General features: G+C 43.3%; 1 protein-coding gene across 1 annotated transcript in view; it reads right to left on the bottom strand.

Annotated features, from left to right (window-relative positions):
• macf1a (microtubule actin crosslinking factor 1a) overlaps positions 1-17,507 on the bottom strand; it is a gene marked incomplete at its 5' end in the record, with an annotated part of 210,032 nt that extends 192,525 nt beyond the window's left edge. Inside the window, one exon of the mRNA XM_080485773.1 lies at positions 17,285-17,507. Coding sequence (XP_080341899.1) covers positions 17,285-17,507 — 223 coding nt within the window. The remainder of the gene's footprint in view (positions 1-17,284) is intronic.
• Between the last annotated feature and the right edge of the window lie 468 nt (positions 17,508-17,975).

The raw sequence follows: 17,975 nt of genomic DNA, 5'->3' as shown, positions 1-17,975 counted from the left end.
CATGTACGTTTTTATTCTCTTTTTACCAGTCAAACAGAGTCCAACTCTCCAGTGATGGTACGTTTACACTATGTCCACGGCAGCCCCGTTTCAGGCCACCGTGGACAAAACGGGATGGACGTGAGACAACGCAGGGGGACGGGATGGGCAGACGTAACAGGTCGTGATTGCCGTTGGCGCCGTGCCAGACTTTTAAACTGTCAAAAAAACTGCCACAGCGCGGATGAGAAACTTCGTAGCCCGGAGCAAAACGGGATGAACGTCATTGGCAGCACGTAACTGGCCGCAATAGAACTTGGAGGCGGTCCGTAGTGGGACGGGAGGCTTACCGGAAGTGACATAGTGGGCGTTCCATCGCGGTTGTTTCATGGTTGCTTCGCGTTTTATCACGTCGCGCCGCGTCACGGTTCTCACGGCGCCGTTTCGTCACGTTCAAGGACAGGGGTGGGCACTCCTGGTCCTCGACCCGCAGTCCTGCATGTTTTCCACGTCTACCCTGCTCAAACACACCCGAGTTGTCATGATGAGGCTCTGCAGAAAGCTTGATAACGAGCCAATAATTGCTGTCAGCTGTCTCGATGTGAGGACACAGAAACCGTGCAGGACTGCGGCCCTCGAGGACCAGGAATGCCCACCCCTGGTCTAGGAGGAAGCCGAGTCCGAGCCGGGAGGGGAGTTTCGTTCGAGTCCAAACAATCAACGACAGAACAGCTTCTACAAGCTCTGCCACCGAAGAAGAAATCCAGAGGTATGTCTGCACCCAGCAAAAGTCTCAGGATACAATGATTGCTTCACTTTTGGTGGCTCTTTGGGGCATAAACCTGCTTCAAAATGCATCCGTAGAAAGCCTTGACAGAACGTGAACAACGTGCCACGCCTTCCTCAGAATTCCCCAAAATCCCACGGCGCACTACGTTTCAGGCAAACGGAGCTGCCGGGAACATAGTGAACATAGTGTAAACGTTCCCTGAGCGATAACGGAGCTTGTGACACTTTTTCATTAGTATCATGAGATGAATTATTTTTTGCTGAAATAGTTTGAAGCAGGACAAGAATAACTAAATGTCATTGAAAGTAACATTTTCCACCAGATGGGACTATTTTTCTGACCTTGCTGAAAATCTTTAAAGAAACTACTTCGCCCAAGAAACACGTGACATTACGACTGCACTTGCAAGGTAGTGAAACAGAAAAGAGGAACCACACATTAATACCTACACATACAGAAATATTATTCACCTTTTGATTTTGAAGTGCAGCTATTGGACCTCCACAGCAGATCATGTATAAATTTGGTTAAGTTAATGAGAAATAAATGTAACTAACCACAAATCGTCGATGTCAAGAGTTCTTGACTTATTCGAAATTAACTATCTGAGTTTTTCTACAATATAAAATCCATGTGGTTCAGAATTAAGAGAGAAAACAAAGAAACTCCAACATGTCTGCAGAAACTAATCTAAGATCTTAAAGTTGACTTCATATACCTATAAAGTCATAGTCAAAGGTGGTTGGTTGCCTGGTGAAAACCCCGACTGTATTGATGTGTTGATTCTGGGATGCTCAGACTGTTATGCACTGACATTTCTAATAAGTCCGAGGAGACTCAGTTCAATCAATGTGCTGATGCCTCCTTTCTCTTCTCACGTGGGGAAGAAAGCGCCTGTCGTGTTTTACTTATTTATCATAGAAAAACCCACCTGCCCACAGATAAAACTGAACAGGGACTGAAATCAACCAGAGGCGCTTTGATAGAGAGCAATCCTTCACGCGAGGCTGCGATACGGCCTGCGAGCCAGAGTCCATCTATTCTGGACGTGTGAGACGGAGAGAGATTTAGGGAAAGTCCAACATATCATGTTATCAAAACCAGCAATTAACTCTGGTCACCAAATAAACAACTCTTGTATCTTGATAAAATACAGTCCCGGTTCTCACAGTATCAGCTTTGTACTGTCTGAGTTATGAGTCACATCAGAGCTTCATACAGAAGGAAATCAGCTTAAAGGAAGCCACTTATATATATATATCTACATGTCCTGAACCAAACAGTCTGCTGCAGGAAAAGTTTTCAATATTTGGGCCAGAAAGACTGTTGATTTATTATTCAAGGGACATACGGAAGACGTCAGCAAATTATGGCTCTGATGGAGTGTTTTACAGACATCTGCGATACCATCGGTGTTCCGCGTGTTTTCACTCTCCCCTCAATAGACTGCTTATTTCAGTCCCAGCAAGTCACACAGGTCGAGCTCACTGTTGCCACAGCAAAGACGCTGCAAACAGCCTCAAACAGGGCCTCTTTCATTGTGAATCATTTGCTGCACGGAGGTTACATTTTGGGTCATTTGTGGAGAAAACGTCCCGATATCAAACATTGGGTCTCCATAGCACACACACAACCTCACTTTTAATGGCAGCACACAGAGGCTCAAACCCCAAGGAGTTTAGTTTCGTTATAACAATCAATAATTAAAAACCTCCTTTTCATCAGTGACAGCGTCACAGATGTGACCCAAGCCTACTGGCTGTCAGCACCCCCATCTTCCACACACACCCCTCCCAACAGTCAATTTCAGTAGAGGCATTCATTTTTAAAGCGCCCCAGTCACTGGGATTATAAAACAGACAATCTCTGGTGGTAACGCCACTGCTGCAGGGGGTGACAATGCAGGGGACTCCCACGAAAGAAGATCCACAGAAGCAGGTTTGATTTCTCGTCTTTTTAAAGCACAACATTTCCTTCGGCTTCCAGGCCAACAGCAGCAGCTCTGATATTTACAGGAGAAACAGCAAACACAAGGCAAACAGGAGGCCATGTGGAGAAATTTCCCTGATCTGGCAGGAGGAAGAGGAAGGAGGAGGAGGAAGGAGAGAGACTTCATAAAACTGCTTCCTCTGGTCTCTCAAAATCACACAGAGAGATTACAAGGGAGTCAGGGTATTGCAATTTGCCCCAAACCCCAGTGCAAAACTGATGTAGGCCAACAATGAGGCAGAGCAAGAAGCCCTGCTTTGTTTCTGCAAAAAATCAACAATGAGGAGATTATGAAAGTGCCAGGCTGTGCTGGCTGGATGCCCACATATCAACTTACACTTTCAGACACAATCTGGACCCTGTGTTCATCTTTTCCCACTCCGTGTCCTGACAGAGCAACACCTCAGCAGGAGCAGCTCAAATAGCAAAGAGAAAGTAGTTTGTGTTTTCTTATATTAGAGGATCTGTGCACTGCAGAGGAGTGTTTCTTTTACCTTTATATCTCTCCAGCACATCTTCGTAAGCCTGGGCGAACTCCTTCTCCTGGGAATGGTTGGTCGGGAGGAGACCCGGTCTGAAGCCAGCCATGGTGGCTGACAGTCAGAGGGCTCGGCCCGCAGACTACCGCAGTGACCCGGTCCGCTCGGCTCGGCTCGGCTCGGCTTGGCTCGGCTTCAACACAGATCCGTGTCAAACTAGTACATTTGATGCATTGACGCACGCTAAAGCTCCGGCAGCTCACTTCCAGCAGGGTTAGATAATCCTCAGGGATACTTGAGAGAATGAAGAAGGAAAAAAGAAAGAAGAAAAAAAAAAAAAAAAAAGCCCCAAAAATGTATGAAATGTAAGACGCTCCAGATGCTTAAAGGTTACATAAACGCCATCTCTCCATGTCCGGGAGTGAGGGTGTGTGTGCGGGACCACACAGCCGCATCGCTCGGTGTGTCCCTCCTTCAATATCGGCTTCCAGCCGGCGACTGCTGCCGTTTCTGCCTCCAGGAAGGGAGGGAGGGAGGGAGCGGATCCAGAGCAGATAAGAGGGGGTCACCGCGTCTCCTTCCGCCTCCAAAATCGACCGAGCTCCGAGCGAAACGGTATCCGGACCCGGGCTTGCTACCCCCGGCTGAGTCGAGCCGCGGGAGCTCCCTGCATGCTTCCAGCCGTAATGGCCGCTTTTAGCCGAGGCTTGGCGGCGCGAGCCTGCTCTGTGTGAATGTGTGTGTGTGTGTGTCGCTCTCTGTCTCTCCCTCCTCCGCTCAGGTTTCTCGACTCTTCCTGCAGGGGCTGTCTTCCATCCCTCTCTGCCGGCCACGCCAGGAAGCTCCGCCGCAGGAATTCACCGAGCCGGTGTGGAGCAGCGTCCGGCCGGGCCCGCTTTCATGGCTGCCGGCAGAAAGTAGAGCCGCAGCGCCCCCCGCTGGATGGAGATTGTTAGTGACAGGGAACGAGCAAACCGAGAATAAAAACCAATCAGTCCCAGATGCTCAAATAATTCACTAATTAATTAAACGATTTTCTTCGTCCGCTAGTTTACAATCTCTCGACTGACTGGTTCGTGTCCAGCTTTGTGGACTGTTCTTTCTCTTCTTATTACCCTTTATGATTTATTATTTCAATATATTTTCACATATGAAAAACAAGAATTAATTTATCTAAAGTTTGAAGTATAAATCACTGTATGTATTACATTTATTCAGTCACCCTTGTCCAAGGTGAATCATTGTGGGAGTCTACCACTCCTAGAAATAGGATTGGTTTAAATGTGGAGAGAGGGATCAATAAAGCATATCAAATTTAAAAATAAATATGAAAAATGTTCGAATGTGGATTGGGCTGGACAGAGTCTGCATGTTCTCACTGTTCATGAGTGTTTTTTCTCCAGTTATCCTGGTTTTCTTACAGTTTTGTACTTCTTTACTCCTTTTTCAAACAATGTGCAATGTTTTATGTATTGGCTCTGTTTATTATTTAATTTTTAAATTTTTCTTTCTTTTGTGTGTACAAATAGTTACATATTTTTAATACTTGTTCGAAATAAATTCATTCATTCATTCATATTTATTCATAAATGTGTTTCAAGCTAATTAGTGACTCTAAATGTATGTTAATGTCAAAGTGAGTATTTATGAATGACTGTCTTTCTGTGTTTGTCCCGTGATGGACTGGGGACCTGTCCGGGATGTGCCCTGCCTTCACCCATAGGTTCACTAAGTAGAATCATTTCCAGCCCCCGGCTACCCAAACTGGATGAAGCAGTTTGTAGGAGAAAGAGACGACGATCATTGTGATTTCTTTGTCATTTTTAAAGCTTCTTCCTTTTGTTATTGTGGGTGGCTGTGGCTCAGCTGGTGGAGCCAATCATCTTCCAGTCTCTCCACTGGAGGGTTGATCCCCGGATCACCCTCTCCATGTGTCGAAGTCTCCTTGGCCGAGATAATGAATCTGAATCTTCTAATTGTTTGCGAATATGTCACATAGCAGTCAGCGACACTCAACTTCTGTCATAAAAAAGGAGCAACACATTTCAAACTATTTTCATATGGAAAATAAAGAAATGTAGTTTTATTCAGCACTGCATCTCTATGTAAAACATTTTGAGTGTACAGGAACACATTTTCACCTCTTGGCAAACCAAGCCTTCATTATGTTGAGCTCCGAAACCCACTGCCTCTGGAGAAACCACAGGTACAAAGTGGGTAATGTGAACATTAGAATTTAATAACTTTATGCTCTGTGTGTGAGTTTCACAGATGTACTTGATGTGAGGTGATTCAGCTCATAACTCTGTCCTGCCCTGCTGGGAGAAACCACAGCCCTCAGTGGATAATCTCAGCATGCAACCATCCTGAGGTCAAAGCCTGTAACTCAGCTCCACTGAAATGGTCCAGAGATTATGTAATTTAATCCCATATATCCACATAAAGATAACCTTTAAGTGGGGGACAATGCCACGGCTGTGCAGATCCCAGCAGATGTCTTTGCAGAACTATAAGGTCTGCAGGAGGACCAGTAAAAAGAGGAGGCAGCTGTGGTAGGTGTCAGGTTGAGGTCAATATTGGATCGAAAGTTGAATAAAAGATGCATGAATGGCTCCATGAAGCAGAACACAATCAAAGCAATGCACTGAGTGGGGGGTGATGACTGCTGGACTGGGATTTCAACACTTTAATGTGTTTTTTAATGACACAGAAGTGAAAGTATTGACAATTTAAGTGAATTAGGCTCACAGGCTGGATTATTAAACTACATTTTTTCACATTTTTTACTATTAAAAACTTAAATATTAGTGCTACAACCTTTCTAAGTTATACTGCTCTTCCTTGTGGAATTAATGTTAAAATCTAAAAATTTATATTACAGGTTAATGTTGCTTATCTTTGTCAGGTCTCTGTGTCTTCTTCTTCTTCTTCTGTGTTTTATGGCCGTTTGCTCCCTAATGAGATTAGGCAGTTACAGTCTAGAGTCAATCCTAAATTCTTCCTATTAATTTTGTTCTCTGCAAAGCCCATGTGTGTCTCACCTCACTTTCTCAATCATCCCATCGTGTTCTTACCCTGCTCAGCACTAATGTGCAGCACCTGTGGTCTCTCTGCCTTCCCTGTGTATTTAAACTCCTCTGTGTCGGCTCGTCTTGTCGCTTCCCTTCCCTTCCGTTCCCTGGACTTTTTTCACAATAAACTCTTTTAATGGAACCCCGGGAGTTGTTTAGGTCCATCCACACACATCTTGACAATCTTAAAATTAGCATTTCTAATGACTTAACTTCCTACAAGTCATTTTTTATTCCTTTGTACTAGTGAAAGCCACAACATTACCTTCTCTGGTTATCCGTCTATTGTTTTCATTCCACTCAACGCCACAGCTCAGGAACGCCTCAAAGGAAGCTCTTAAATAAGTGGCCAAATCTCAAAGGTCACACCAGCAGTGGACTCCATTGTGAAACATCTCGCGGATGCCAAGTGGACTTCAGGGTTTTTCTGTGTGGAGTTTGCATGTTCTCCCTGTGTGCACATTGGTTTTCTCTGGGGACTTCGATGTCCTTAACAATCCATAAATATGCTTAATAAGTGGAGCAGTGATACTAAATTACCAATAGGTGTTTGTTTCTCTTTCACAGTTGTGAGCTGGCTCCAAAGCCCAAAACCCTGACTGGGATAAAACAATATTGTCAATGAATGAATGTCAATGAAACCATAACTCCAGATGTTCTCCTTAACATATTTTTACCCTTAAATCACCACAGATAGAAAAACAGTGAGTTCTACTGCAGAAATATACAAGAATAGGACATCTTCAATCTTCACAACAGGCTGAACATTAATGTATTTCAAGCCCTGTTCTTGCTCTTTTTCTAAATCATCAGTGCACGTATGCACCTCGTACCCTGCAGGGATGTGTTAAGTAGAACCACACACAGACTAACTTCTGTTGTTTTTGGGGCACGACCTTTAAGAGTGGCCACAGCAGATCATCTGCCCCCATCCCACCATTTCTCTGCCTCCTCTACTGTTACATTAAGCATCTCCATGTTCTCCTTCACCTATCTTCTCTGAGGTCTTACTCTTCTCCCTGCTGCCTGGCAGCTCCATCTCCAACATCATTTATCCAATATACCCAAACACTCACGTTCATACCACACAGGCAATGTAGGGTCACCAATTAAACTTAAACTCCTGTTTTATTTCTGTGGGAAGGAAACCAGAATACCTGCAGTAAACCTACGTATGCATGCACAGGGAGAACATAGAACCTCTGCACAGAAACCTGAACTGGAATAGGGAACGTGTTTGGATTGAGAGTGGTGACGACTAGAACATGATGCAACTCACCTGGATCTGACTGAACAGATTCATGGATGTCTGAGTCACTGCTGCTGTGGCAGATCTGACATTAGTGGCAAATCTTAATTTAAAGAAATCATGTAAAAACACACACACACACACACACGCACACACACACACACACACACACACACACATACACACACACACTGCAGAACAGCCTCCATGTAACATGATAAAAATAATCAGGAGAATGTTAAAGGAGACATCAGTAATTTTCCAGCAGGGGCGGCACATGACTTCTTCATTATATCATGAGTTCAAGGACCGAGCAGACGTCTCAACACTCTTTCCGTCTGCTTCTCTGTCACAGTCGTCTCATAAATAAGCAAGGCCATGGCCAACAAGTTAACAGCCTCTCCACTGGAGAAATATGACATTGTCTTGCGCCGCAGATTCTCAGAGGAAGAAACGAGTTTCAAGGTGAAAGATAAACACATCCAATAAGTTTGTTTCTTTTACAACAATTACAAGAAAACCTCTGGCTTGCAAAAATTGCTCCCAGCTACAGAAAACAGGATGGCTTGGTTTTCTGATAAAAGACAGCTCTGGGTATTTAGGAAATGGTTTGGTTTGTTTCCAATAATTACACTACAGTATGATCAGTAATGGAGCAGGAATGATTTTTTTTCATTATTTTTAGCTCTGGTTTGCGTCGCCTCACCCTGCTTCTCCCCGCTTCCATGATGGATACACACGTCAACCACCCCGACCGAAAATACAAACACATCTCGAGGACACAAATGTGGCGCACACACTCTCCCTCTGTTTGTAATCACAGTGCACAGAGGGGAATCTGAAATGTGATGAAAGAGGGGAGAAAAAAAAGGGCCAGCAGATGAGGTTGTTGTGCACCTCGTGACTCTCTCCCCCTCACACACACACACACACACACACACACACCCCGTCATGTAAAAGATAAATGTTGGCGTGACCCTGATTCGAAGGTCTCAATAGTGGCTCACTTTTAGTAAGCTGCACAGAACGAAGCAGTCGGAGAATACCTCTTTATTTTGTACAAACATGCGTTGCATGACTGCAAACAAGGCAATAAAACTAGTGACTTGTCATGACTGCAAACAAAGCAGATGGTGCCTCCAGAAAAACACACACAGGTGTGAACTGTTTATATCCCCGTCTAGTGGTGGGCAATGGAAATGACAAAAAAAAAACGAACCACTGACAGTCAAAACTGTCCCCCCCAACCCCCCCCCCCCACCCCGAGGATCACTTCATGTTTAACTGTTCTTGGTCTGTCACAGTGCTCGGCCTACATGGGAGCCTAACAGGCAATGATTCCTGGGAGAGAGTCAGAGTACCAGGGGCAAAACCAAGGTGCGCATAGGTGGAACATGCAAATCCGCACAGAAAAGCCTCCAAGCCTGGAATCAAGCTGAGTGACGGCATTGCCCTTTATCTGTTCCTGTTCTTTAAGAAGCAAGATCCTATATACAGGCACATTAGAGTAAGAGAATAACAGACCTACAAAGGGAACTCAACACAGAAATGTCCCGAGCCTGGACTCCATCCAGGGATTTCCTGGTGAAGTCTTTTTCCACAGACAGCAAACAAGCAAACTCAAAGTCCAGCTCAGACTTCATCACGACGCCACTGTGTGGCCCAGTGACTTGTTTTCAATTCCACTTTAAAAATAAATCAAATATGAGCTCACATTAAAGTCACATTAAAGAAAACAACTGGCTGAGAGGGAAAAAAAAAAAAAAAAACATGTATGCAGAATCTCACTGTCTCCTTCGTGGGTGTGTGTGTACAGAAGTGTGTGTGTTGTTGTGGTTGTTGTTGTGTCCACGCTGCTGCACGCAGAGTCCAGCTGCACAACGAATCCGCTCGGCGAGCCAAAAAGGACATGAAGTCCCCGACACACCAGCATGAGCGGCAGATCTGCACCCCACCCTCTGACTCTTACTGAAAATAAAGAAACTCCCTGAACGTCGCCCAGCAGCATCTCACTCTGATCGACTGTGTGGAGCTGCGCTGGATGCAGCTGAGAGCGGCGCTCATCTACAAACACCGAACTGTGATCTGATTATCCGCGTTTGCATTTCTGTCTGAATTACAGGCTGATAAAGAGGCTTGGCGTCCTAAATAACCACCGACAGTACGAGACTGAATCAACTCTATTGTAAGTCTGTGTGTGACTGGGATTAGTTTGTTATTTGGCCACAAGAAGTTTAGATTCGGGGTTTTTGTAGTAAATGACCTTTGTACCACAAATTCAATCATAGGATGAAGTACAGCTGCATTTTGGTTAAACTATTTAGAGATTATAATGTGCGTCAAATCCACAGTAAGTGCAAGAATTTAGCTTATTTAACTGACTTCTGCAATCCCATAAACCAACAAAACCACCCAGGCAACAGCAAGTGTGCAAAGTGTCTCTAACGTGGCTTTAGTCTTTCACTCGAGTCCTTTTGTGAAATGAAAATGGGCCAGAGCAACAGAAACGTCTGAGGCGTTTATAAAAACTAATGTTGATCAGAAGCTCAGAGTTCAGCAGCAGTAATAATTCATTTAAACAGGCTGAATTATATTTTCTCTTTGGCTGTTGCATTTATTCAATCAGTTTTATTCTCGTTCTTGCACTGATTGGTCCTCCTGTCTTTCACTCTCTCTCTGCTTCTTTTTCCACTCTTAATTATTTGTAATGTAAAAGACATTTCACAGCTTTCTCAGCCTCTCTTTACTCAGACCTCTGCTCATTCATTAACTTTGCTGTTTGTCTCCTCTTTCTTCATCTTCCCTCCTTCCAGCATTTTTCTAGGTGTTCCTTCTTCTTTTACTCCTTCTACCCATTTCTCCTTTTCAGCTATTCTGTGCTTCTCCTAATCCCTCTTTCATTGAGCCGTTCTCCTTCTCTTTCTGCTTTCTGACCTCTCTCACCCTCACATTCATTTTAAAGTCATCCCTTCTCTTCCCCTTTTTCTGAACCCTGCCCTTTTTCTCCTCCGCTGCTCATTCCCTTCTCCCCCTCTCCTTCTCCAACTCCATTTCGTTCCTCTCTTCATTACTTTTTAAACCGACCCGATCATTCACTCCTCTCTCCCTCTTTCTCTTTTACAAACTCTCTCCTCTTTTCTCTCACTCCAAATTAAAATTCTGACACACTCTCTTTCTTCCACTATTTGCTTTGCCCCTCTTTTATTCCAAGTGTCAGTCTCTCTCACCCCCGCGGCCATTGCTTCTCCTCGCCTTTTATAACCATGGAAACAGAGGAGACCACGTCGCCATGGCAACAGGGGAACAACCCGGGCCATGGGCCGAGGCTTTCCTCTCAGCTGCCTGCAGAGAAAGAAATGTGCAAGCGAGAGCAGCAGGCGGGACAGCGGACGCCTAAGTTACATGCAGGCACAGACGTCTGGGGTCCTGATGCTCACTCAGCGAATACATCATCCCTGCTGCAGCCTTCACACACACACACACACACACACACACACACACACACACACACACAGACACTTTTGTAAATGTTTACTGATATATAGTCCTTAATTATTTAGCATCTCAAGTTATCTGTAAATAATTAAAGTGAAGGAAACATACGCTGTGGATGTAGTGATTGAGACACATCAGATCTCTAATCATCTCTTTTTGTACGTGTTGTTAAATGTGACAAAAGTTTTCCTTGACAATTCCTAGTAAAGAGTAGAGAAGAAAGTTCACTAGTTACTGGTAATAAAGAGCAACTAGTTACCTGGAATCGTTTGCTTTTGTCTTGCTCAGTTTGATTAATGTTTCTAATGCTATAGTTGGTGCACTCTTTGCTTTGCACTGTCACTATTTGCACATGTTAGCTGAATGCTGACTGTGCATACATGCGTCACTTTCCACATGTGGAATAGACTGACTGACTCCTGTGTGTCAGGTTTAAGGATTTTTTTTCAACACAAACATGTGGACATTCAAAGTAACAGTACATACAAGTCATGTTACATAATGTTGGCTAAATCCTCTGCTGTGATTCGACCGATTGCTCAGCAGATCAAGAAAGTAGTGTTTTATATGTATGTGGAGCACTGATGATTATTCAGACTGAATTGTATTTAAATCTCTTCGGTGACTTTGTGTCTTTGAAAATACATCCAAATTCTAAGTTTTGATGGTTACGTAGAGAACTCCGTTTCACACAAAGAGAAAAACCAGCAGCTGTTGGGGACTTTCATTGACATTCAGGCTCAGCAGACAGGCGGAGCAGCACAGAGGCTGAATAAGAGTCCAGTCAGGAGAGCAGCGTCTCCTTTTCCTCTCTCGAGTGAATTCAGAACTCATCTGGTCACAAAGCTCCCAGTGTGTACAACTTTCTGCCTTCAGAGCTGCTGCTTATTGCTCTTGGAGGGATGTAACTTCTCCCTCCTCCTGCTTTAGTCCGACCAGTGAAATAATCACTTTGCTCCTCTTACTTCTCCCTCTTTGTTTTTTGTGACTTGCTTTTAAATGATGTGCTGCGCTGATTCAAGCAGCCTAATTTATTCATCTTTCCACATTCCAGCCTCTGCCTGAGAAAGGAGAATTGAGGTCAATGTAAACACGTAGTATGTATTATGCAAAATGTAATATCAGCACAATAGTTTTCACGCCTGAGTGAGCACTGAACTGGCCTGGGAGACAGTAAACATCACCAGCTACACGAGTGTAAAGTGAACATCTAAACTCACTGTGACTCTGACAGCAACACCAATACAAAGAGAAAGATCTGCTCTGGTGGTCAAGTCCACAAGAAAGATAATAAAATAAAAAAATAAAAAAATAAAACAATTCTGCGTAAGATTTTAATGGAAACATCTCATAAGTATTTTTTAAATTGTTCTATCATTTACACATCTTATATGACCTGTACTTACTGAACAAACACCTGAGATTTGTTCATCAGTGACAAAAGAAAGTACTTTAGGCGGCGATCACCCAGGAAGTGGCTCTGAAGCCGCGGTTTTCAAAGTTAATTGAAATGGCGCCAGTCCTGGTGGTCAGGAGGATGACTTTTCCCAGCATGTTATTTTTTTTCTCCTTTTTATAAGTCAGAAGAATTAGAAATCACAATAGAAGGGTGAAGGATCAAATCATTATCTATTTCTTTCAAACATGAATTTTAACAACTGAATGAACCCAATGTCAGTGAAATAGACTCATTAAAACAATGAAAGTGCAACAGTTACAGTCAATGTTTAAATAGATATTTTATCATAGAAAACAATCACCAGTCCAACATTCATTCATTCACTTCAGAGGAAACTCGTGCACCATGAGGGTCGGGGGGCTTTTCCACCCTCACTACCCAAACCCTGGGACAAGAGAAGGTGTTTTTAAAGTATTTCCACCGCAGGTTCTCTTACACATGGAAGCACCATTCATTGGTTACAATCTGCAACTGTTTCACCAGTTAACACCAAATCTCACACACTCGCCTGTTTGCTTTAAAAAAAAAAAGTATTTTGGTCTTATGCAGTAACATTAATGATGAGTTCACAGAATTTCATTGTAGGAAACGCCCATGTCTGGTTCTTCCAGTTAAAGATGATGTTGGCAACTCTAAGTTAAGGCTTAACGTATTACAATTGTTTCTTTTGGTTATTGTAGTTAATAATCTATGAATGTGTAACTTCTTTACAGATTTTGTGCTCATGATGTGTGTGTGTGTGTGTGTGTGTGTGTGTGTGTGTGTGTGTGTGTGTGTGTGTGTGTGTGTGTGTGTGTGTGTGTGTGTGTGTGTGTGTGTGTGTGTGTGTGTGTGTGTGTGTGTGTGTGTGTGTGTGTGTGTGTGTGTGTGTAAACAGCTTTGGGTCACCACAAAGGTTATAATTGCTTTACACACACACACACACACACACACACACACACACACACACACACACACACACACACACACAATACACGTCCATTTTTCTACACATGTCCAAGCATTCAGATTTGAGCCTTGGTTTTCCACCACGTGTCACACATTAAAGACATTAAAGAAGACAAGTGGAAAAAGTCAGCTGTTTGTCTCAGAGAGCATCCATTACAAACATGTCCAATGAGATCATTTGTATTTAGCGCTTCGCAGCAGCAGACAGATGGAGTCACTCACAAAACCTTGACTGAAAAACGGAGAGAAGCTCAAAGGGTTCAGCCAACACTAAATGTGTGCTCACACTTTTTACTGATTTACCAATCTGAGTCAGGACTGCCATAGTGACTGTACTACGAACAGTGAAACGTGCCGCGTTGAGGAAATATTACTGTGTGTAGTTTTTATTGTCGACGATAAAAAGACGAACCACAAGAGATTGAAGTGACGCCAACTCTCTTTAAACAGCCTTCAGCAGGATGACTCGAGCCACAACTCTGATCAGATCTGGCTGTAATTAGAAAGCTGATGTCAATTAAGTTTGTTGAAGTAATGTTTCCTCCATTTTCAACTTCAAAAAAGGACTTTCTTGAGATTTCAATTTTCCTTAACAGTCTCGTTTCTTCATTGCTTTTTTCAGTTTGTTTGTTTTTATGCAAAGCTTTGTAGACATCCGCTGTACCCACAAGCTGCTATTATTATTCCAGTTTCTTAGTGCACTAGATGAACTCATTTTTCACTCATTTAAAACCACACCATGAAATTTACACGCACTCTTTTTAATGTGACAAATTCAGCCGATTTCAGCCGTAATCCTAACCCTAACCCTAACCCGAACCCTAACCCTAACCCGAACCCCAATGCTAACCCTAACCCTAACCCTAACCCCAACCCTAACCCGAACCCTAACCCTAACCCGAACCCCAATGCTAACCCTAACCCTAACCCTAACCCGAACCCTAACCCTAACCCTAACCCTAACCCTAACCCTAACCCTAACCCTAACCCTAACCCTAACCCTAACCCTAACCCTAACCCCAACCCTCCAGACAAAAAATGTCTCATTTGAATGTAACTGGTTCTGATTTTATTATTGAATGCATGTTTGTTATTAATACTACAAAAAGAAGTGGAAGAAGCTTAAATTTATTCAAAACTGAAGTTCATAACAAACCTTACAAATGTCACTTTAGATAACAGAATAATATCCTGTACTGTGTCCGGCAGCATTTTTGGAGTGATTCAGAAGGAAAGTCAGCCGAGCGCTTTAATCATAACTGGAGCTGATTGCACAGCGAGATATCAGAAACTTTTTGCTCAGATATCTGGAGTGGACAAGTACACCCGTTTTAATATCTTCAAGATTTAGGCTGTGCAGTTCTGGAAAGGCTGTCAGAGACGGAAATGTCACACATTTTCTTCATGTACATGCAAAATACACTCTGCACAAGAAGCCCAAAACAACAAATATTCAATGGTGCAACCTACTTATTCAACTCTGCCTCTCAACACACAAATGCATCTTTTGTACTAATGTGGAATTAATCAACCATTGCCATCGAGCATTGTTGCAACAATCAATCACAACACAAATGTCCTCACTGTTGATTTAAGTCACAGATACAATGCACAACACACAGTGCACACACACAGTGCATCTATCTGTGTCGCACTAAATGTGACAGTGATATGAAGCTCTTCGCCCAGTCCTGACCTACATGCTGTTTCCATGTCTGCAATCTAGGTTTGCATTTTCTTGTCTGCCTATTTAACCCCGTCGCTCTGCCAATGGCACGGTATGCAATATTTCTCATAACCATCACACAATTTAATGAGGTCTACAAAAGTCAAAGACTATCAAAAAACAGAGAAATTGAGCTCTTTGTATATAATTGTCATTACAGTGCTCTACAGGATTTCTGCATTCCCACCTTTTAACGCCATAACATTTGAATAAATCCTCTCAATCTAGTCATACAAGTTAAACATAACAACCTCCATCATCTTTTATGTAAAACAGCCTCAGAAAACAAAAGAGGGCAGATGTAAAACTCGGTTCAATTCAGTATATTGTTTTCGAAAATACATGTTTTCAGAAGAATAAAACAGCCAATATGAACCTTGCTATCTGTCTGTACATCCATATATATACATACTGTACATCTATCATGAGATGGTGTGACTGTTGCCTCCTCGTGATAATCTGCTTTGAGTCGTGTTTTCCTCTCATGAACTGTAGGCCTCTTGATAACAGAGGAAAACACAGGATGATGCAGGCCTGGCTGTAAATGTACGGTACTGATAAAAGCCTCAAATAGTAGATAATCAGCACAATTACTGGATGATGCGAGGGGTTAAAGCCACAGATGATAGGAGCTGCAGCACAAAGCGCACTCATCGCCGTCATTTGCTTCAATTATCAAACTGAAAGTCTTCCCTGGACGAGGCAGAGCTATCAGAGAGCTGCCAGTCGCTGGCGATGTGAGCGGGGCAGCCCCGGCTTCTCCAGAGAACTCGGTAACCTACATTTCTCCTCCATCCTCCAGCACCACGAGGAGGAGAGGAGAACAGAGAGGAGGCTGGTCCAAGAGGAAGCAACACAGGAGTCATGGTCATGTTAGATAATAAAAAACGACTATTAACATTGACCTCAGATCACATAGATCTCTACAGATCATAAAATAAAGATTAAGCTCTTTAATGAAGTCTTAACGTGACAACTAAACCAAACCAGCTGTCTATATACGACTACTGAGAGCAGCATAAACAGAGGCTTAACATTTACCAGCTCTCATGTGAGCACAGACGATAGCCTCTTTCATTCTGAATAACAAACAATGAGAGAATTTAACGCTCATTGCTGTTGCATAATGACAAATTTAATAGCATACTGTTGATCTTTGCACAGCAGCTGCTAATATAAGTGCCATAACCTGGCATTTTTTGTAATTTATGTGACATTTCAGGAAACACAGACATTTGATGACAATCAGGACAGAAGTTCTGACGATATAACGAGAAAATGTCAGCGTGCAAATGACAAAAAAACTCTCCACCTGTACAATGCAGTCTGTTTTAAAGAGACCTGATGAAGTGTAAAAACTCCAGATGGAGTTTAAAGAGTCATGTTTAAAAATCTAGACCGTTGTAAAATAAGAAATAAAGTAAAAAGCATTTGTTAAAGTTTTAGGTCGAGTTTACGGCGTCTGAGTCTCGCTGAGTGAGTACACGTCTGTTTTAATGAATTCTGTTTTGAGAGAACGGGAAAGGATGAATCTGTTAAAAAGTGCTGTCTGGATATACTCAATGGAGATGGAGCAATAAAGAGACTTTTGTTGATCCGGTTGAAAACAAAAAAATAAAGACGCACTAATATATTTACTGTTTGTTTTATGTTAGTAAAGTAATTTTGCTCAGATCAAACTTTTTTTGATTGGCTGTGTTCATTCGTGCTTTGTTGAAACAGCGGGTGAATTTAAATGGGATCAAGCCAACTGAATGGATTTTATCAGTCCTATAGCTGTCGAGTTAAAGAGCTCAGGATGAGCTTCAAGTCGACTTTGAATCACGCTCTCACATACATGGAACAAAAGTGTACCAAAAGAAGGAAAGGCACGAATCCTGTCTAATGTATCCACTGTCTCTCATCAGCACACGTCCAAACCATCTCAACCTGGCCTCCCAGGCTTCCCATCAATGTTCTTACTACTGCTGCAAAAACTCCCAAAACCCAAAAGCTCCTCGGAGCGACCAGCATCAGTCACAGCATCAGTCACAGCATCAGTCACAGCATCGGCGCTTTGCTCAAGGGTTCGTGGACAAAACAAAGCTTGAGTTCCTCACCTGCAACCCGGACCACTGCCCTCTCAGCTGGATCCAGCACAGAGTCCTGGCTCTTCCTCTTCCTCCTCTCATGTTTGGACAGGTTCCACGGCAGAGTGTCCCCCGGCAGCCCCACGGGCCCCGATGGACACGGGGACAACGACCCCCCAGAACGCTCGCTGCGGAAGGACGGCTCGCTGACACAGGAGCGCTCGCTGAGAGTATCATCATCCGACGACTCCATCTCACACTGGGGCTGGAAGAGGGAAGAAACCAGGGATGGAAAGAGGAAGAGGAAGAGGAAGGGAGAAAGGAGGTCAGAAAAGAAGGGAGGAGATGAATTGTGGGAAAACGAGAGAGAAGAAAGAGCATTAGATGACGTGGATACGCTGTATAATTCATTGCAAGCTCACAGTTTTATCACGCAGAGGTTATGAATGATGCAAACTTTCAGCGTAACAACTATAATATTGCAGCAATGAGGAAGAGGAAGAGGCTGGAAGAAGAATGAGCAATCTGGGTTAAACTGGTCATTACGTCTAGACGATATTTACAGGCCTGCAGTGAGGAGGAAACATCAGCTCTGAGCAGAAGATGAAAGAAGGAAAAAACACATGACTGAAGATTACTGAGGCCTGCAGGAAGGACTGAGGACACATGATGTTAGTTTAACATACAAACGAGGCGTCATGCTGTAGAGATCAAACCAAAC

Source organism: Lipophrys pholis, assembly GCF_963383615.2.
Source record: "Lipophrys pholis genome assembly, chromosome: 17".
NCBI classification, from domain to species: domain Eukaryota; kingdom Metazoa; phylum Chordata; class Actinopteri; order Blenniiformes; family Blenniidae; genus Lipophrys; species Lipophrys pholis.
Note: the sequence above shows the minus strand (reverse complement) of the source record. Positions and strands in the feature narration are given on the sequence as shown.